This window comes from Ahaetulla prasina, chromosome 3, assembly GCF_028640845.1.
Source record: "Ahaetulla prasina isolate Xishuangbanna chromosome 3, ASM2864084v1, whole genome shotgun sequence".
In the NCBI taxonomy this organism is placed as follows: Eukaryota; Metazoa; Chordata; class Lepidosauria; order Squamata; family Colubridae; genus Ahaetulla; species Ahaetulla prasina.
The window spans coordinates 230498380-230520551 of record NC_080541.1 but is presented as its reverse complement, the minus strand read 5'-3'; the positions used below and the strand labels follow the sequence as shown (position 1 = coordinate 230520551).

General features: G+C 47.5%; 1 protein-coding gene across 1 annotated transcript; it reads left to right on the top strand.

The window, feature by feature from the left end:
* The first annotated feature begins 452 nt into the window (after positions 1 to 452).
* Positions 453 to 2931, top strand: LOC131195099 (kunitz/BPTI-like toxin). Its single transcript, XM_058176727.1, has 3 exons — positions 453 to 537; positions 1191 to 1352; positions 2792 to 2931. Exons 1-3 carry the CDS (start codon positions 453 to 455, stop codon positions 2929 to 2931), a joined length of 387 nt encoding a protein of 128 aa, XP_058032710.1.
* Positions 2932 to 22172: the final 19241 nt, after the last annotated feature.

Sequence of the window (22172 nt, the reverse complement as noted above, 5' to 3'; positions counted from 1 at the left end):
TTCTTCTTCTTCTTCTCCTCCTCCTCCTCCTCCTCCTCCTCCTCCTCCTTCTTCCTCCTGCTCCTGCTCCTCCTCCACTCCATTCCCTTTTAGAACTGATGATGTTGCCTATTTTGGATCATGAAATGTCTGCAAAAAAACAACCAAGCTCAGAGAACACCAAGGACCCCAGAGTCTTCCACCTCCTCCTTCCACCTCCTCCTTTCTCTTCTCCTTCCTCCTTCTCTTCCTCCTTCTCCTCCACATTCTCCTCTATATGTCAAGATGCCCAGAGGCGTTTGGAGGTCAAGAGATCAAGATTGTAAAATGGGTTAGGGGTGTCAACTATCTTGTGAAAGAGAGAAGAATTCAAATTGTCTCTGCATTACATCATCCTGCTTCCTGGATGTGAAATTCCCAGCTGGGAGAATAAATAGAGCCAGTATCCTGAGTGTGGGGCAGACGGCTTCATCATGTCTTCTGGAGGTCTTCTTCTCCTGCTGGGACTCCTCGCCCTCTGGGCAGAGCTGACCCCTGGCTCCGGCCAGGACCATCCAAGTGAGCTTTCAGAAAGATCTTGAGACCCTTGGCAGGGAGGGGGCTGAAGTGGTCAGAGTTCTCCCCAGGGAAGGGAAACCAACGGATCCAGCCTAGAAGCTCTGGCTTAGTGGGGCTTCTTCTGGGGAGGTTCTTGAGATGGTGGTTGGGTGTCAGCTGAATAGGAGAAACGGGAGGCGGATCCAAGAAAGAGAGATGCAATTTTAGGGGAAGGCCGACCTATCTTTAGTCAATGCAGCAGAAGAATCAGGATAATTAAAGGAGAAAATTTATAGCTCAGGGTTGAAATGAGGGGTCTTTGATGCTCTCTGAGCTTGGTGGTTTTCTTCTAGATGTTTCATGACGCAAACTAGGTAGCATCATCAGTGTTCATGAGGATGTTCCTTACTTTGGGTAAGGAAAGTTCAAAATTTCAAGTAAACTACCAAGCTCAGAAAGTACCAAAGACCGCTCAGAATCAGGATTTTAAGCAACAGGGAACCATCATTCAGCCATCCAATCCCCAGCGCAGGAAACCAAAATAAAACATCTCAGGTGGCTCTCGGCTGTTTGTAGACTGAGGATGACAAGAGGGCGCCAGTTTGGGGAAGTGAGTTAAAGACTTTTGTGCTAGCCAATCAAATACCATCTCCCACCCTTTCCATTTGGCACAGAGTTATGTTACCTTCCGAAGGGTGGCGGACCATGTAGAGCCATAATACCTCGCTTCTACTACAACTTGGCTTCAAAACAATGTGAAAAGTTTACTTACGGTGGATGCAAAGGGAATGCCAATAATTTTAAGACCCTGGATCAATGTCGCTACACCTGTATGGGTAAGTAGGGGAAGAGCTGCGGATGGACTCTTCCAATAGAAGAGAATGTTTGTGGCTCGGGGTTGAACTGTTGGGGTCCTTGGTGCTCTCTAAGCTTGGTGGTTTCACGGAAGCACAGAATAGCAGAGTTGGAAGGGACCTTGGAGGTCTTCCAGTCCAACCCCCTGTTGTCTTGCAAATGTTTCATGTCCCAACTAGGTAACATCTTCAGGGCTAAGAGGGAATAGGAGTTTCTAAAAAAGCCCTGGTGGCCCAGTGGCTAGAATGCAATATTGCAGCTGGGAGTTCAATGCTGATGGGGCTCAAGGTTGACTCAGCCTTCTATCCCTTCCAAGCCCGGTAGAAATGAAGATTGTTTGGGGGGAATATGCTGACTCTGTAAAGTGCATAGAGAGGATTGTAAAGCACTGAGAAGTGGTATAGAAGTCTAAGTGCTATCACTATTTCTGTATCTAGTAATGTCCTTTACCAATATTGATGGAGTGCATTTCCTCCTTGGTAGTTCCTTGAAAAGGAGATTGTTTTCCGATTCTTTGTCTCTCCTTATTTGGGGGCGGGATGACTTAGCCCCTCTGCCATATGCTGTCCCAGAACCACCAAGGATCCAGCTCTGGATTAGCCTAGATACGTGTGCTGAGTGGCCCAGCTCATAACTTCAACCTCACCCCCTGAAACTCCTCTGCATTGAGCCTGAGAACTTCAGGGCAACCTCCAGGGAACTCAAGGAAAGAGGCCTCCACTAGATGTCCAGAGGGAGAGCGCTATCTTTCCCCCTCTGTTTTCGGGGAGGGGGCTTCAGGAATGTGCAGAGCCAGCAGAGAAAGGCTCTGCTCCCATTCCCTGGAATCCCTTCCTGATGGAGAAGGGAGACCGAGATGGACCTAAAGAATAGAATAGAATAGAATAGAATAGAATAGAATAGAATAGAATTTTATTGGCCAAGTGTGATTGGACACACAAGGAATTTGTCTTGGTGCATATGCTCTCAGTGTACATAAAAGAAAAGATACGTTCATCAAGGTACAACATTTATAAAGGAGAACCATCTTCCTATTTGGTTGAAACGGGAGGTGCCCCAGAGGATGAAAGGTCCAGAGATGAAATTTTGCTTGCTCTGGGGCTCCGGTTCCAGAAGAATCTCTCAGTTTAATGTATGTGTGAAAGACTTTGGGAAACTGGGTGAAGAGATGCTGCCAAGAAATGGTCACTTAAGAGACTGCCTAGCCTGAAGCTGCAGGGTGGGTGGATAAAGAGGCTCAGAAGAGACCCTCCCTAGTAGCTCAGCCTGTAAAGGAGACGGTGAGAGATTTGTTCTTTCAGACCTGCAAGATTCTGTCAATGAAGCTTCACAATAAATCAGAATTACGTTATCTGGTTGTGTTTTTTGCCTCTCTACCTGGTAAGTCTGACACTCAGCCTCGGGATCTTCTATTTTGCAGAAAAGCCTGGCGTGTGTCCCAAGAGCCCTCCAAAAAAAATCACTCCTTGTATCGCGAAGTGTATAAATGACTGGACATGCCCAAAGAATCAGAAGTGTTGCAAGCATGGTTGCATGACTGAGTGCAAGAATCCTGCCTAAGGTAACACCTGTAGGATGATATTTGTTAGTTTGCTTAGAACCCCCCACCCAGGCTTTCCATGTTTCCGACAAAGGTATAATTAAAGTAAAAAAGAAAATCCCTTTAAATCCCAAGCAGGCACACCAACTTTGGTGAGATGTGGTGGGACTCTTCATCCAGATAGAGAGCCACCTCCCAATTGGCTGACCCTCCACATCCCCCTCCCACTGTCTCTTGACTTCTCCTCCTCCTGAACCACCATTGGGAGATAACGGCGGGTGCCCAGTTCTGCTGCTGCTGCTGGGCACTGTGTTGGAGAAGAGACTCCTCCTGCCAGCCTGGTCAGGAAGCCAGAAGACCCCAGGCAACCAGGACTTCCAGGAGAAGGAGAGTCCGGGACAGAACTCCTTGCCCACCTTGGTCCAGCTCATCCTCTGGGCAGACCACAACTGGTCCATGCTCAGGTGACAGGAAGGTCCATAGCTTCATCTGGGGAGCCAAAGATAAGCTCCCATTTCTGATTAAGAGAAATGGTCCCTGTCTGAATTAGAAAGCTCAAGTGAACATGCCATTGTCCATGCTCTGAGCAGTGGTCTTCTGGTCTCTAGAAAGAAAGGATTGGGAAAAGACTAGTTCACCCTCCTTCTAGTGAAGAAATCCTCAGTCCATCCTGGATTGCTTGAAGCTTTCAGTAATGGAGCCCCTTAACTCCAAGGGCGAGGCTGCTTCCTGGTTCTCTCCCAATCAGACCATTCTTCCTGATTTCAGCCTTGGGTCTCCATGGTTGTAAGATTAAGCAGGGTGAAAAAGTAACGGAGGCAGTTCTAAATTTTTGTTTTTACAGGATCACCAATGAGGAGACCCACCAGAATTGGATCTAGGGTTCCAACTTGACCCAAAGATCCTTCTTCTGTCCTGGACCACCCTGGAAATCCTCCCCAAAAAATCCACCCTGTATTCATTCCTTCTGTTCTTTAATAAAGCTTTGGGTACCTGCTTCCGTCTCAGTCGCAGTCTCTTCCATAATGTGTCTGTAGCAGGAGTGAAATGCTACCGGTTCAGACTGGTTCGGGAGAACCGGTAGCGGACATTGGGGCTGGTTCAAATCAGTAGTGACTGCTGGTTGGCCATTTCCCCGAATCAGTCTGCGGCCCACAGTCCTGCCATGCTTCCCTGCCTTCCCCGTGGCCTTCCTGGCATCCCCATGGCTAGCTTGCGAAGGCAGGCAAGCAGGGCAGGGCTTTGGAGAAAGGAGCTAGCAGCCTACTCCCTTCTTCGCAGCCCTGCCCTGCTTGCCTGCCTTCCACGCTGCCTTCCTGGCAGTCCCCCATGCCCACTTGCCTTCCAAGGTCAGCATCCATCCCGGTCCAGCCAGTGGGTGGACGGGCAGCCCTTGGTGGAGATGCCGCCGCTGCGCTTCCCTGGGACATGTGCAGCACCCCAGGGACATCTGCCTGCCCTCCTGGAATACCAGGACGGCACCGTCCTGAAACGAAAGCGAATGGCAGCAGAGTTGCTTTAGGAGGTTGCTTCGGGCAGGCGGATGTCTGCAACCAGGCAGGGAGGGAGGGTGGCGAGAATGGTGGCAGTGAGCAAGGGAGTGCCAAGATAAAGGGCTACCCACACTGGGCTGCCTGGGTAAACGCAGGCCGAAGGGAAAACTCCACCGGCTTCCGCTGGTGCAGCCAGGCCTGGCCCTCTCCCTGAATGAGGGGTTTCCATCCTTCTCATTCCGCTTCTTCACTGCCAGGAAGTGATGGCACAGCTGAGTCTCCTTACCCCAGAGCACCGGACTCCACGGGCTGGCTTCCTGGAGTGGCACCGGCGGTCAAAGAGAGCAGGCAGGGGGCCAGGTGAGAATCCAGTGGGCTGCTTCAGAGCTCCAAGCCCCGTGGAGCCAGCTTGGGAGGCATGGGTGGAAGACGGCCTTTTCTGCAGCATCCCCTTCCCCTCTTTGGATCGCCTTGCGGGGGGTGGGGGGGAGGCTCTGCCTTTGCAGAAGTGGGGGGGGTGGTTTGTATGGAGGATTGGCGGGGGGGATGCGTGGCCCTCCGGGATGGAGAGCGGGGCAAGAGAAGGCTCCGAGGTTCAATTGGGCAGTCAAGCCAGAGAGAAACTCAAAGCATTGGGGGCTTCAGAAGGGCAGAAGGTGCCTCAGGATGTGTAGCTCCTGGCTCTAACAGTGAGTGATGTACTTGAAGTCAAGTTGGCCAAACCCCCAGTCACATGACCACCAAGCCACACCCACAGAACCGGTAGCAACAATTTTTAAATTTCACCTTCAGGGTCCCTTCCAACTCTGTTAATCTAAACAATTTATGTCTAAACCACGTGGCATCACAGTAGCAGACAAGCCAACTAAAGCCATCCTATGCAAACCAAAAGACCCAGCAGCCCGAGAAGAAAAACTGGAGTCATCTACAACATACAATTTAAAGATGGCAACAGCCACCACGTAGGACAAACAGGCAAAAGGCTGGCAGAATACATCCATCAACACCAATTAGCAGTCAGAAGAGAAGATGGAAACGCTTTAATTGTCCAACCCATGGACAGACTTCACCCTTGGTTCAATGGAGCGACTGTGACCATCCTAGGCCAAGCCAAATTGAAAAAACACCACCACCACCCAGCAAGTAACACCCAGATAAGTGGAGATCAACAACAAGAATAATATGGGTCCTACAATCAAGAGATAAACAGTGTCCCAATCAAGGAGCTGCCAAACTAGCTGACAGCAACCAGCCCAGCCAGAGAATCAGGTTACCCTCACCAGCACTGACAGGGCAAGCCACTAGTATATACACAGAGAGCAAACCCTTCTAGCACTGATGCTGTTCCCTAGTTGGGTAATGAAATGTCTGGAAGAAAACATCAAAACTCAGAGACCATCAAGGACCCCTCAGAATATCCTTAGATGGTTAGGAGGGAATGAAACAGCTGAGATTGGAGGAGATGCTGCAGGGAAGCACAATGATCTCCCAAGAGCATGTCAAAAAGGACGAGAGGCCCACAGGACGCAGCAAGGAAGCTGCCCTTATACCAGTAGGCATCACTGTCACTGGAGTAGCCTCTCTTCTTCTCTCCTCCTCCTCCTCCTCCTCCTTCCACTCCACCCCATAAATCCACCTCCCTTCTAGCACTGATGTTCCTACTTGGGCCATGAAACATGTGCGGCAAAACAACCAAGCTCAGACAGCACAAAGGGCCCCATAGCCTTCCTCCTCCTCTCCATAAACTCCACTCCTTTCCAGCAGTGATGATGCTACCTAAGTGGATGCCCCCTCCAATCCTTTCCGTCATGGTAGACTTCTGATGCCAACATGCAAACAGGCTTTGCAACCTAGGATGCTGTTGTATAAGCCGGAATCCAGGAAGGAGCAGCAGCTCCAGGGCTCACCTGTTCAAACACATTGATCCACTGGTCCCTTGATATGGATGCCAGTTGTTCCCTCTGTGGGCTCCACCTGACACGGAAAGGCCAATGATCTGGTTTTTTTGAGGAAGCGTTCTCCATCTGGCTTTTTCTCCTTGTTCCTGCCAGGGAACTTCCCACTTCCTCAAAGCAGGACTTAAAGGTCCATCTGGCATTCCTGCTATTTGGGCACCATGAAGGCTGTGCAGGGCCTCCTTCTTCTGGGTCTCCTCACCCTCCTGGCCGAGCTGCCCCTTTCAATGGGACAAACAGATAAGGGGGCACTCCAGGCCCCATACAGCAAATAATTCCACCCCCAAAGCACCTCTTAGTCTTTCTGAGGGCTCCTGCCAGTTGATCCTGCCAGGGGTTTCCTCTGCTTTTTCTGGCAGTTTTGCTAAATGCCCCAAGGAGGAAGAGCGGCGGGTAGATCAGCAAATTCAATAAAATGAATAAAGGAGAGGGAGGGCAGTATGGGTAGGGGAGGGGTTTCTACTTCATTCTCCTCTTGGTGCCTCGAGTTCCCTTACAGGAGGACCAGATGTGAGCTGATAAATAAAAAGAGTTCCGACTTAGCTTCTATCCCAGATTCCCTCCATCAATTCAGCCCAGCCAGGTGCCAGCTAGCTGCCAATGCATTTCCCCTCCTGGGCATCTGAGGATCTTTTCTCCCCAGCTGCAGGGACCACCAGCCATGTTGCTGGGCAGTGAAAGAGCCCCATATGGAGGGCAGTGAATGGCACCTTTCTACACCTGCTGAGCCTCCATGCCCTCCTCTGCCCCCTTGAGAGAAGTGACCCTTGGGAACAAATATTCACAGCCAGAGGGATTTTTTTTCTTAGTCGTCTTATTTATTTTTTATTTATTTATTTTTATTTTCATCAAGCATGTATTTTATGAAAGATACAAGTGTAAACATAATTATAAATACATGTAAAGGGTACGAATAAAAGAAAACATTAGGACAGGGACGGTAGGCATGCTGGTGCACTTATGCACGCCCCTTACAGACCTCTTAGGAATGGGATGAGGTCAACAGTAGACAGTTTAAGCTTAAAGTTTTGGGCATTTGGGGAAGAAACTACAGAGTCAGGTAGTGCATTCCAGGCATTGACCACTCTGTAGCTGAAGTCATATTTTCTGCAGTCTAGTTTGGATCGGTTTACCATGAGTTTGTACCTATTGTGGGCTCTTGTATTGTTTTGGTTGAAGCTGAAGTATTCATTGGCTGGTAGGACATTTCCAGAGTTTTGATTTGGTTCTCAGATATCTGCCGACTCCCAAAACAAGATGACGACTGTATGGACTTATTTACTCGTTCATTCTACAACTGGAGGATCAAGAGATGTCAACTTTTCAGCTACGGAGGTTGTGGTGGGAATGGAAACAATTTCGAGACTGTCCAAGAACATCTGGGCACATGTGAGCCTCCAGGTAAGTCCCCAGCAGAAACTCTTGGGTGGAATCTTCTCCAAGGGCTGATTTCCAAAGCAAGGAGGAAGTTGAGACAAGAGAAAGGGGCAATTTCCTCCCTTGGTGACCTCCAGGACTTAATGGCACCACTCAGTCCTCCGTGTGCTGGGATGACGTTCTGCAGAACCTGCCATGGTGGCTGAGCTGTTGGTTTCCAGGTGGGATGAATCACTGGAGTGGGAAATGGCCTTAGAAGGCAGCCGTGTGTCTCTGGGTTTGTGGTGATGCCCTTAGCTCAAGGAATGTGCTTCAGCAGGAGCCATGGGCATGCCAGCACCCAGGAGCCTGGAGGAAGAGCAGCTGCAGGGTGCCAGCCTCCCCTTCTGGCCAGGAGCCTCACCAGACTCCAGGCATTCAATCATAATTTCCTAACTTACTTTTTCCTTGCTTTATAGTCTCATTATTTACTGAATGGACCAGACATGGCTGAGTTCACACGACACATAAAATCCAAGTCAACAGTCTGAGGTCTTGGCATAATGTGTGGTTGGGCAATGTCTACTTAGATCAAGTAAGTGCACATCACCAGTGTTTCATTTCCTTCCCTTGGGGTGGCGCTATAGGGCATTGCATGCCGAAAGAATTAAACCCAAGGAGACGTTTTCCCCCTCAGGCCTTCACTCGGCTTGACACCTAATTCTTAACAGCTTTGTCTAATGTCTATGTTGATGTGCAGAGTAGTAAGTAAGTCGTAAGGCTGAAGAATAGAATAGAATAGAATAGAATAGAATAGAATAGAATAGAATAGAATAGAATAGAATAGAATAGAATAGAATAGAATAGAATAGAACAGGAATTCTTTATTGGCCAAGTGTGATTGGACACACAAGTGTTATTATTAATAATACTGTAGTAGTAGTATTAATCATTATTTTCTTCACTCCTCCCTCTTATTGTGATGATGATAATGATGATGATGATGATGATGATGATGATGATGATTCTATTGCTTTGCGTGTGTACACTGAGAGTTCCTTGGCCAAATAAAGTATTCAATTCAATATCAGGGATCTCCCAACCATCCCTTTTTAGCTTCCCCCAATTTCTTCCGTGGACCTGTCCTTGGATGAGCCAAGCCCCAAATAGGATGATGAGGAAAGGAGACCATCCAGGTCTTCTCCAGCCATGAGAGACCAGGCAGGGAAGGCCAGTCCCACCTCAGAAGGACGGACAGAGGGGGGGGGGCAGAGTTCTCTCTAAGCTGAGCCTCAAGAGAGGGTCCTCTTCTGTCTTAGGAAGATTGGGGAGGGGGCCTCTTTCATTGCAAAGTCTTTCCCCTTTTCCCTCCCCTTTGAGAGAAGGAAGGTCCTAATGTTTTATTTAATATATATTTTATTTATTTATTTATTTTATTTGTCACAACAGTATATATAAGCAAAACATGAAATAACTATACAATATATAAGCATATATATAAGCATAAGTATGTTATAACTATATGAATTGGATACAATTCAAGGGAACATTAGGACAGGAACGGTAGGCCCGCTTGTGCTCTTATACTTATTTATGGAGAAGCTTCTCAAAGGCTTCAAGGGATCCCTCATGTCGACTCTCTTCCTTTTCACAGGATCCTCCAAGTGATGGCTGGGCCTTTCTCCATGGGATCTTCGCCCTCCCGAATTATGGCCAGCGCACCAGCTTGACCCAAAGACCCTCTTCTGTCCTGGGCCATTCTGGAGACTCTTCCCCCAAACACTCCTGGGTTCCCTCCTTCTTGGATTCTGGCTTCCCTCTTGGTCTCGGAGGGAAGTTGGGAAGTTGGGAAGTTGGCGTAACCCTGGAGGTAACTCATTCCATAGGGTCGGTGCTGCCACAGAGAAGGCTCTCCCCCTGGGGGTCACCTGCCGGCACTGTTTGGCTGATGGCACCTGGAGCAGGCCCACTCTGTGGGAGCGCACAGGTCGTTGGGAAGCTATCGGTGGCAGAAGGTGGTCTCGTAAATAGCCCGGTCCTAAGCCATGGAGTGCTTTAAAGGTGAGCACTAACACCTTGAATTGCACCCAGAAGGCTACCAGCAGCCAGTGCAGGCCGCGCAGGATAGGTGTAACATGGGAGCAACGTGATGCTCCCACAATTACCTGCGCAGCCGCATTCTGGACTAGCTGGAGCCTCCCGGTGCTCTTCAAGGGGAGCCCCATGTAGAGAGCATTGCAATAGTCCAGGCGAGAGGGCCGCGGTGTGGCTCAGGCTGTAAGATAGCCTGTTATTAAACACAGCTGCCTGCAATTACTGCAGGCTCGAGTCCCACCAGGCCTAAGGTTGACTCAGCCTTCCATCCTTTATAAGGTAGGTAAAATGAGGACCCAGATTGTTGGGGGGGCAATAAGTTGACTTTGTATATAAATATACAAATAGAATGAGACTATTGCCTTACACAATGTAAGCCACCCTGAGTCTTCGGAGAAGGGCGGGATATAAATGTAAATAAAAAAAAAAAACAAGGGCGTGAATGACCGTGCGTAAGGAGTCCCGGTTAAGAAAGGGGCGCAACTGGTGCATCAGGCAAACCTGATAGAATGCTCCCCTGGCGACGGCCGTCATATGTTCCTCTAAAGACAGCCGATCGTCCAGGAGAACGCCCAAGTTGCGCACCCTTCCCCTGGGGGTCAGAACTTCACCCCCCACAGTCAGCGAAGGCGTAAGCTGACTATACCGGGATGCTGGAACCCACAGCCACTCTGTCTTTGTTGGGTTGAGCTGGAGCCTGTTCCTCCCCATCCAGACCCGCACGGCCTCAAGACACCAGTCCATCACCTCGACAGCTTCGTTGGGGTGGTTCGGGGTGGAAATGTACAGCTGAGTATCATCAGCGTACAGATGATAATCCACCCTGAAACCGCGGATAACTTCACTCAGCGGCTTCATATAGATGTTGAACAGGAGAGGCGAGAGAACCGACCCCTGAGGCACCCCACAAGTGAGGGACCTAGAGGTCAATCTCTGCCCCCCTGCCAACACTGTCTGCGAACGGTCAGAGAGATAGGACGAGAACCACCGATAAACGGTGCCTTCCAATCCCAATCCCTCCAACCGCCGCAGCAGGATACCATGGTTGATGGTATCAAAAGCCGCTGAGAGATCTAACAGGACCAGAGCAGAGGAATAACCCCTGTCTCTGGCCCTCCAGAGATCATCCACCAACGCGACCAAAGCCGTCTCGGTGCTGTAACCAGGTCTGAAGCTGGACTGGAACGGGTCTAGAAAGACAGATTCCTCCAGGTATTGGGGAAGCTGATATGCCACCACACTCTCAACAACCTTTGCCAAAAAGCGAAGGTTGGAGACTGGACGATAGTTCGCCAATACAGCTGGGTCCAGGGAAGGCTTCTTGAGGAGGGGCCTCACCACCGCCTCCTTCAAAGCGACAGGGAAAACCCCTTCCAACAAAGAAGCATTAATAATCCCCTGGAGCCAGCCTCGTGTCACCTCCTGAGAGGCCAGTACCAATCAGGAGGGACATGGGTCCAATAAACATGTGGTGGGATTCAGCCTAGCCAACAACCTGTCCATGTCGTCAGGAGTCACAGGATTGAATTCAGCCCAAATAATATCCACAAGACTTTTTCCCCATCCCCTCGCCCAGATCTATCCAATCAGTGTCCAGCCCGTCCCGAATCCGAGCAATTTTATCAGACAGATACTGTACAAAATCTTCAGCATGCCCCTGCAAGTTGAAGTTCACAAGTCTTAAAGGGACCAAGGTTGGAGACCCCTGGACTAGAGGACCTCTAAGGTCCCAGTCTTTCATTCTGTTACTCTGTGAAGTTTATACTGCACTGGTGAGCCCACACTTGGGGTTGTGTGTCCAGTTCTGGTCACCACAATACAATAAAAAGGATGGCTGTGACTCTAGGAACAGGGCAGAGAAGATCAACCAAGATGATGAGGGGACTGGAGGCTCAATCATATGATGAACAGTTATACACTGTAAGCCGCCCTGAGTCTTCGGAGAAGGGCGGGGTATAAATGTAAAAAAAAAAAAAAAAAGAAGTAGGTGTGTTTAGACTAATAGGAATAGGAATATTCTTTATTGGCCAAGTGTGATTGGAAGCACAAGGAATTTGTCTCCTGTGCAAATTCCTCGTGTGCAAATAATGACAAGAAAGCTCAGGGGAGACCTGACCTTCCATTCCTTGAAGGGCTGTCCTACAGAAGAGGGGGTGGATTTATTATTTTCCCCAAGCACCTGAGGGTAGGTCAAGAAGGAATGGGGGGTGGAAGCTCCTCAGAGAAAGATCCAAGAATGGGACAACTTGCTGCAACTGACTTGCCCTGGCCAACTCATCACAGGACAATTTGTTGCAGGACAATTGTATACAGGATAACTCAAGAGAGGACCAGTGAATTGCGGTGGGCCTTGTCTTGCTTTAGTTGCAACCCACCAACCAGTGGTGAAATCTATTTTTTTTTATTATTGGTTCTGTGGGTGTGGCTTGGTGGGCAAGGCAGAAGGATACTGCAAAATCCCCATTCCCACCCCACTCTGGTGGTATTTAGAATAGAATAGAATAGAATAGAATAAAATAGAATAGAATAGAATAGAATAGAATAGAATAGAATTTTTTATTGGCCAAGTGTGATTGGACACACAAGGAATTTGTCTTATTTTTATTTATTTTTTTATTTTATTTATTTTGTCACAACATCATACAAAAAGATTATATAGTATATAAACATATAAACATATATAGGAAGAAGAAAAGAAAAACAATAGGACAGGAACGGTAGGCACGTTTGTGCGCTTATGCACGCCCCTTATGGTCCTCTTAGGAATGGGGTGAGATCAATAGTAGAAAGTTTTTGGTTAAAGCTTTTAGGATTATGGGAAGAGACCACAGAGTCAGGTAAAGTATTCCAAGCACTGATGATTCTGTTGCAGAAGTCATATTTTCTGCAATCTAGATTAAAGCGGTTGACATTAAGTTTAAATCTATTGGTTGCCCTTGTATTATTGCAATTAAAGCTGAAGTAGTCTTTGACAGGAAGGACATTACAATAGATGATTCTGTGAGTTAAACTTAGGTCTTGTCGAAGGCGACGGAGTTCCAAGTTTTCTAAGCCTAGGATTTCAAGTCTGGTGGGATAAGGTATTTTGTTGTTTTCAGAGGAATGGAGAACTCTTCTTGTAAAATATTTCTGGACACGTTCAATTGTATTGATGTCAGAGATGTGGTGAGGGTTCCAAACAGGTGAGCTGTATTCTAGAATTGGTCTAGCAAATGTTTTATATGCTCTGGTTACTAGTGTGGTGTTTTGGAAAAGAAGCTACATAAAATTAGGTTTACAACTCTTAGAGCTTTTTTGCTATGTAGTTGCAGTGGGCTTTGGCACTTAGATCATTTGACATGAAAACTCCAAGGTCTTTAACGGGATGGGGTCGTCTGTAAGGTAATGTCCATCTAGTATGTACTTAGTTTTGGGTTCTTTTTTCCTATATGTAAGACTGAGCATTTGCTGGTTGAAATTTGGAGCTGCCAATTTTTAGACCAAGCGGTTAGATGGTCAAGGTCGTTTTGAATGATAGAAGTGTTGTCTGTGGTGTTAAATAGTTTGACATCGTCAGCAAAGAGAACACAATTACTTGAGATATGGTCACAAAGATCATTAATGTATAGAATAAAGAGTGTTGGTCCAAGGACGCTGCCTTGAGGAACACCACTCTTGACAGGAACAGGATTTGATAAAGCATTGCCAATTTTGACCACTTGTTGTCTGTTAGACAGAAAAGCAGATATCCATTTGTGGAGGGGTCCTGAGATGCCATAGGATGTTAGTTTAAGGAGAAGTTTATCGTGTACTACTGAGTCAAAAGCTTTGCAGAAGTCTATGTAGATTGCATCTATTGATTTGCCTTGATCTAGATTTGAAGTCCATATGTTTTTGCAGTGGAGAAGTTGTAAGTTACATGATAACTTTTTCCTGAAACCAAATTATTTGTTGGAGAGTAGGTTGTTAGTTTCTAAGTGTGAGGTAATGGATTGGTTGATGATAGATTCCATGACTTTGCAGGTGACACAGCATATCTTGGTGCACATGCTCTCAGTGTACATAAAAGAAAAGATACGTTCATCAAGGTACAACATTTACAGCACAAATGATGGTCAATATATCAATATAAATCATAAGGATTGCCAGCAACACAGTTACAGTCATACAGTCATAAGTGGAAGGAGATTGGTGATGGGAATAATGAGAAGATTAATAGTAGTGCAGATTCAGTACATAGTTTGACAGTGTTGATGGAATTATTTGTTTAGCAGAGTGATGGCCTTCGGGAAAAAACTGTCCTTGTGTCTAGTTGTTCTGGTGTGCAGTGCTCTATAGCGTCGTTTTGAGGGTAGGAGTTGAAACAGTTTATGTCCTGGATGTGAGGGATCTGTAGATCAACATCTATATGAAGCCGCTGGGTGAGATCATCAGTGGTTTCGGCGTGAGGTACCAGCTGTATGCGGATGACACCCAGCTGTACTTTTCCACGCCGGACCACTAGCAAGCCATCAAGTGCTGCCCCGGTGTCTGGAGGCCGTACGGGTCTGGATGGGGAGAAACAGGCTCAAGCTCAATCCCTCCAAGACAGAGTGGCTGTGGATGCCGGCATCCCGGTACAGTCAGCTAAATCCGCGGCTGACCATCGGTGGTGAGTCATTGGCCCCGATGGAGAGGATGCGCAACTTAGGCGTCCTCCTGGATGAACGGCTGTCTCTAGAAGATCATTTGACGGCCGTCTCCAGGAGAGCGTTCTACCAGGTTCGCCTGGTACGCCAGTTGCGCCTTTCTGGACGGGATGCCTATGCACGGTCACTCACGCTCGTGACGTCTCGCCTGGATTACTGCAATGCTCTCTACATGGGGCTCCCTTGAAGGGCATCCGGAGGCTACAGTTAGTCAGAATGCGGCTGCGCGGGTGATAGAGGAGCCCTCGTGGCTCCCACATAACACCCATCCTCGCAGACTGCACTGGCTACCTGTGGCCTTCGGTGCGCTTCAAGGTTTTGGTGACCACCTTTAAAGCGCTCCATGGCATAGGGCCGGGTTATCTGGGACCGCCTACTGCTACCGAATACCTCTCACCGACCGTGCGCTCTCATGAGAGGGACTCCTCAGGGTGCCGTCAGCGAGGCAATGTCGTCTGGCGGCGCCCAGGAAGGGCCTTCTCTGTGGGGCTCCCACCCTCTGGAACGAACTACCCCTAGGACTTCGTCAGCTTCCGGACCTTCGGACCTTCCGCCGCGAGCTTAAAACATACTTATTTAATTGCGCAGGACTGAGCTAGATTTTAATTTACGGTTTTTAAATTGGGTTTTATTTTCATATTTTAATTTAGGCTTTTAGAATAAGTTTTTAAACTGTTTTTAGATTGTATTTACCTGTTTTTTAAATGCCTGTAAACCGCCCTGAGTCCTTTGGGAGATAGGGCGGTATATAAATTTAAACAATAAATAAATAAATAAATAAAAATATTTGCTGGTACTACTCAAAATTTCTGCTACCGGTTCTCCAGAATCTGTCAGAACCTGCTGGATTTCACCCCTGCCACCAGCCCCTCTTGCTGACAAGTTGGGTTCCCAGCTGTGGTTGGGTGCTTCTCATTTCCTCTTAGTACAATGGGGTGTATCCTGAACCTTCTGGCTTTCTGGCTGCCTCCATGTTTCCTCATCCCCTGAGCCCCAGCTGGGACCGGGACATCCAGTGGGCTTCAATCACAGTACATTTTGTAATTCCAACATGCAAACATGTGTTGCAACCCAGGATCCGGGAAGGAGCAGCAGCCCCCCCTGCATGGTGCCTGGCTGCAAAAACGATGGGCCTCCATCGATAAAGGTGACCTATTTGTCCCATCGAAGGAAAACCTAATAATTTGTAGTGTTGAGAAAGATATCTTGTTAGCTTTCAATTTCTCTTGCTTCTTCAACAGCCCTTCTCACTTCCTCCAAGCAGGACTTAAATACCCATCCCTCCAGCCCCACCTCAAATTCCCACTGAACTAGCACCATGAAGGCTGTGCACGGCCTCTTCCTCCTTCTGGGTCTCCTCATCCTCTTGACGGAGTCTCCAGTGCAAATTCCTCGTGTGCAAATAATGACGAGAAAGCTCAGGGGAGACTTGACCTTCCATTCCTTGAAGGGCTGTCCTAGGGAAGAGGTGGTGGATTTATTATTTCTCCCAAGCACCTGAGGGTAGGTCAAGAAGGTATGGATGGAAGCTCCTCAGAGAAAGATCCAACATGGCAGAATGGGGCACCCCATTGCAAGACAGTTCAACGCAGGATAACTCACGAGAGGGACGAGTGAATTGCAGCAGGCCTTGTCTTGCTTTGGATTTGAACCTTCTCAGATGAGAAGCCCTCAAGGCTGGGCTGAGCCAGAGTGTTGCCTCCCAACAGCCCAGCCGCTGATTGGCATTGGATGGTCCCTCAGAAAGTTCTCCGGTGGCAAGTTGACAGTAGCGAGTCAACCATGGCAAGTTGTCCTAGATTCTGGCAGCTGCAAGGTAGGTAGGTAGGTAGGTAGGTAGGTGGGTAGCTAGGTGGGTAGCTAGGTGGGTGGGTAGGTAGGTAGAGATAGATAGATAGATAGATAGATAGATAGATAGATAGATAGATAGATAGATAGATAGATAGTAGATGATTCTACTCCACTCTACTCCACTCCACTCCATTCCATTCTATTCTCTATTCCCCACCAGACAAATTATCAAACAGAAAATAATACCCTAATCATGGAACCACCAAGCCCTCTTGCTGAAGAGTTTGATTCCCAGGTGGGGCTGAGTATTTCTCATTTCCCGTTAGTTCAACGGGGTGTTTCCTGAACCTTCTGGCTTTCTGGCTGCCTCCACGTTTCCTCATCACTTTCACCCCTGGCCTTAATGTTGCACAACAGAGATGGAACCTGCTGAGCCCCAGCTGGGACCGTGACAGCCAATGGCTTCAGTCATGCTACACTTTGTAATTCCAACATGCAAACATGTGTTGTAATCCAGGATCCTATTTTGCAACCCAGGATCTGGGAAGGAGCAGCAGCCGCAGCTCTGCCCTGCACAAAGACTGAATGCAAACACGATGGGCCTCCGTCAATAAAGGTGACCTATTTGTCCCGTCAAGGGAAAAGCTAACAAGTTGTAGTGTTGAGAAAGATATCTTGTCAGCTTTCCATTTCTCTTGCTTCTTCAACAGCCCTTCTCACTTCCTCCAAGCAGGACTTAAATACCCATCCCTCCAGCCCCACCTCACATTCCCACTGAACCAGCATCATGAAGGCTGCACATGGCCTCTTCCTCCTTCTGGGTCTGCTCATCCTCTTGATGGAGCTGCCCCCTTCGAGGGGACAAATGGGTAAGGGGGGGCACCACCCCCATACAGCAAATATTCCCAACCTCAAAGTATCTCTTAGTCTTTCTGAGGCTTTCATCCAGTTGATTCTGCTAGAGAAATACGGGGGGGGGGGGGAGATAGAGAGGTAGAGGGGAAGAGAGAGAGAGATACAGAGAGAGAAAAGGAGATATAGAGAGAGGGGGAGGGGAGAAGATAGGGAGAGGAAGAGATACAGAGAGCAAGAGAGAAAGGGGAGAGATACAGAGAGGGGAGAGAGAGGAAGAGAGAGAGAGAGAGAAAGGGGAGAGAGGTATATACAGAGAGAGAGGGGAGGGGGAAGATAGAGAGGAAAGGGGAAAGAGATACAGAGAGCAAGAGAGAGAAAGGGGAGAGAGATACAGAGAGAGGGAGAGAGAGAGAGAGAGAGAGGGAGAGGAGAGAGGTATATACAGAGAGAGAGGGGAGAGGGGGGAAGATAGAGAGGGAAAGGGGGAAAGAGATACAGAAAGAGAAAGATAGGGGGGAGAGAGATACAGAGAGAGGGGGAGAGAGAGAGGGAGAAATGGGGAGAGAGAGGGAAAGTGATACGGAGGGGGAGAGGGGGGAGAGAGAAGGGTGTTGTGGTTCCAGGTGTTTTTTAACACCCTAATGACTGGCTGTGTAGGCGTGGCTAGGGGCTCATGTGGCTGGGTGGGAGTGAGTGACGTGGAGTTGTCCATGCCCACCCAGGTTTTGTGGTTCCCCGTGTTTTGTTTTGTTTTGTTTTCTGTGGGAAATGAATCCAAATGGCTCTGTGAGTGTTTAAGGTTGCAGACTCCTGTGCTGGGGGCTTGCCCGGACCCATTAAGGAAGAGCCAGCAGAGGGATCAGCAAATTGAATGAGAGAATTAATGGGCGGGCAGGGCGAGGACAGTGCAAGGAATCAGGACCATGGCAGGGATGAAATGCTACCGGTTCGGTCCGGTTCGCCTGAACCGGTAGTAAAAAATATTTTTAAAAAATTCCAACGATCAGCTGAGTGACGTGCAATCATTGGAATTTTTTTTTTTACTTTTTAGGCATTTTTTTACTACCAGTTCTCCGGAACCTGTAGTAAAAAATGCTTTTAAAAAGTAAAAAAGGGCTCTGACGATCACAGCTGTGGCACGCAATCATCAGAGCCTTTTTTTTACTTTCACCCCCCCTCCCACGTGCTGTTCTACTTACCTTCCGTCCCATCCCTCCTTTTGGTGTGCACTGCGCATGTGCCCTCAAAAACCTCGCATTTGGTGCATGGTGTGCACTGCACGTGCGCAGCCACCGAACCAGTAGTAAACCGGTTTAGCTTTCACCACTGGACCATGGATTGGGTTGCACATAGAAGATTGATCCAAGTCCATAAACGAGAACCTGGACAACTCAAGTTCAAAACAATCTGGCTGCCAGATAAAGAGCTGTTTAAAGTCCATTGTTTTGGAGAGGGGGGGGAGGGGCTGGCGTTGGGCTGGTTGGCTGGTTGGATCTTTTATTTATATATGCAATAATTCTTATCAGTGCTGTGTTGGGAGCCAACTTGAAAAGGAGAGTTAGCAGGACTCTGGTTGGCTCCCTGTCTGTTCAAGAGGCCTTCCTCCTTCAGCTGCGGGCTGCTTAAAAGAATCATTACACAACAACACCAAATGGGAAACATTCATGGATTGAGCCTTTAACGTTTTTTTTATAAGTCAAGGTTTCTTTTATTTATATATAAGCATTTTGAATACAGTGTATTGTCCGGGTGTAGGAATTTAGCACCCACCCCCCTCCTAGAAGAATGAAATATTCTAGGAAATATTTTAAAAAGCAGAATATTATACCTTCCTGGATGAGAAATGGAGAAACATATTTTAAAGACAAAGGAGCTCCCTGCAACTTCCTGACTCCCCCCCCACCTTTGTCAATGGGCCATTAAAAGCCTCAGCTAAGCTCACTCATTCTCCCCACCTTTGTCAATGGGCAATTAAGGCTTCAACCAAGCTCACTCAATCCCCCCATGATTTGCAACACAATACAACTGAAACTCACCACATGGCAAGGCTCAAGCAAGCTTGAGAGACAGCCAGCAAGGCTAGCTAAGACTCCCACCCCCTGGGAGTCTGACAACCAATCAGGATACTCTTCCTGTGCCCCAGAAAGTTCAAAGCTCAGAAAAAGCATAAAGCCAGGGAGCACACAGGATCTCGGCCCTTTTCTGTTCAGGAACTCAAGCCATGTGATCCTGACCACCATTAAACCATCTTTCCAAGCAGCCTCCATGTTTCCAGTGTCTTTGTCCCCACTTGGAACTGAACCCAGATGGATATTTCTTCCAACACGGGCATACCATTTTACAACAGAAAAGTGGGGGGGGGGAAGAAATAGTAATATATATATACCAGTGATGGCTAATCTTTTTCTCGTTGTGTGCCAAAAGCGGCCAGCACTCATAATGCAATGCCTCCCCTGCGCATGCAAGCACCATGGCCCCACACTCCCCTGCCCCCAAGCACATGTGCACGCACACACAATCCGCCACGCATGACCGTGTGACCCCCCCATCCCCCGTTTTGGGCTCAGTCAACCTCCCTGCAGCCTCCTAGGCCCAAAAATGGGCCACGGGGGCACCGCTCAGCGGTGGTCCCACCCCCACCCCCCGCACATGTGTGTGCTCCACTCCACCCTTGCATGCAGCCCTCCCCTCCATGCATCCCGATAATCAGCTGGCCAGCAGGAGGCAGACATGCACGGTGGAGCTGAGCTGGGCGACGGCTCGCGTGTCCACAGAAAGGGCTCCACAATTTCAAAAAGAAAAAGAAAGAAAGGGTCCCACGTGCCCGCTGTGGCATGCATGCCATAGGTTCGCCATCACGAATATATACTGATAGCAATAGCAGTACTACAATAGAATGATTCTAACCATATTTATGATTATATTAACTTATTTGTAATGCTATTGATTATATTAGCATACTTATGGTTATAAACAACTTTCATGTTTAATTTATATATAACAATGCTCTTTCTTCATCTAATTTTTACCTCTTTTTTTATTTATTTAGTTTGTCAAACATGTACGAGATAACAGGACTAAGTATAAACATGGATATTAATACAGGAAATGGGAACGAATAAAAGGGAACATTAGGGCAGGGACGATGGGCAGCTGGTGCGCTTATGCACGCCCCTTACAGACCTCTTAGGAATGGGGTGAGGTCAACAGTAAACAGTCTAAGGTTAAAGTTTTGGGGATTTTGAGATGAAACCACAGAGTCAGGTAGTGTATTCCAGGAGTTGACCACTCTGTTACTGAAGTCATATTTTCTGCAAATGAATTTGGAGCAGTTTACCTTGAGTTTGTATCTATTGTGTGCTTGCGTATTATTGTGGTTGAAGCTGAAGTATGTTGTAGCAGATAATTTTGTTTACTACGCTCAGATCAGACGGCAAAGGGCGTAGTTCTAGGTTGTCCAAGCCTAAAATTTCCAGCCTGATGGCATAAGGAATTCTATTGTGAGTAGAGGAGGACTCTTCTCTTGAAATATCTCTGGACTCGCTCAATTGTATTAATGTCCGATATGCGGTGCGGATTCCAGACAGACGAGCTGTATTTGAGAATTGGTCTGGCAAATGTTTTGAAAGGTCTGGTTAGTAGCGTAATATTACCGGAGAAGAAGCTATGCAAGATTCGGTTTACAACCCTTAATGCCTTTTTGGCAATGCTGTTACAATGAGACTGGACATTTTTAAGAAAAAGTTGGATAGCCATTTGTCTGAAATGGTGTAGAGTTTCCTGCCTGGGCAGGGGGTTGGACTAGAAGACCTCCAAGGTCCCTTCCAACTCTCTTATTATGTTATGTTCTGAGCTCTTGCTCTAACCATTGACAAAACCTATTCCACATTAAATAATACTCTGTATCTCCTTTATCTTTTATTTTTAATAAAGGCAATCCTATGATTTATATTGGCAATCCTTATGATTTATATTGATATATTGACCATCAATTCTGTTGTAAATGTTGTACCTTGATGAACGTATCTTTTCTTTTATGTCCACTGTGAGATCATATGCACCAAGACAAATTCCTTGTGTGTCCAATCACACTTGGCCATAAAAAAAAATAATTCTATTCTATTCTAATGTCAATCTCTCCATCTCTGCACAATCCAACATTTTTTGTTTGATTAGTTCAGCATAATAAACTAATACAGAACAAAACCACCAACCCCTGGAATGTTCTCCTTTTCAGTGAAGCCTGGCGTGTGTCCCAGGACACCTCCAGACTCCGTCCCGCCTTGTGGCCAGGAGTGTGAAAGTGACGAGGATTGTCTAGGGAACCAGAAGTGTTGCCTTTATGCTTGCAATGTCCGGTGCATGGATCCTGTCTAAGGTAAGAACACTGGGTCTTATTATACCAATCACTACTGCTGACTTTTGTAGATCTCAGCATGGATTGGATCCAAGCGGATCTTTCTGGAATCCCTCTGGAAGCTTCCATCCTTCTTGGGTCTGTCCTTGGATGAGCCAAGCCCCAAATATGATGATGATGATGAAAAGAGACCGTCCAGATCTTCTCCAGCCATGAGAGACCAGGCGGTGGAGAGAGAAGTATGGACAGAGAGGGTGGGGGAAGGGCGATGGTCTCTCTTAGCTGAGCCTCAAGGGGGGTCCGATTCTGGCTTAGGAAGATTGGGGGCGAAGGGTCCTCTTTGATTTCCTAAGACCTGGTCTTCCTTCCTCTTTTCCTTCTTGTGTGAAGGAAGGCCCCGATCCTGCCTTTTATTTGATATTTATCCATAAGATTCTTTAATCAAAGACAGGACAAAAAACACCCACAATCAATGCTCACCACAATTCTTATTCATTCAGTGCCCACTGGAAGAATTCCCTCCAGGAACTCACGCAAGGGATTCCTACAGACAAAATGAGGGCCCCCCCCCATTTATATGATACAGTCATACATAGGTAATAGATGATGTAAGGGTGAATATTCATAAATAGCAAGTCTTAAGCTTCTTTCCTGCCCTTCCCTGTTATTAGCCTCAAGAAAAAGATACTGTCT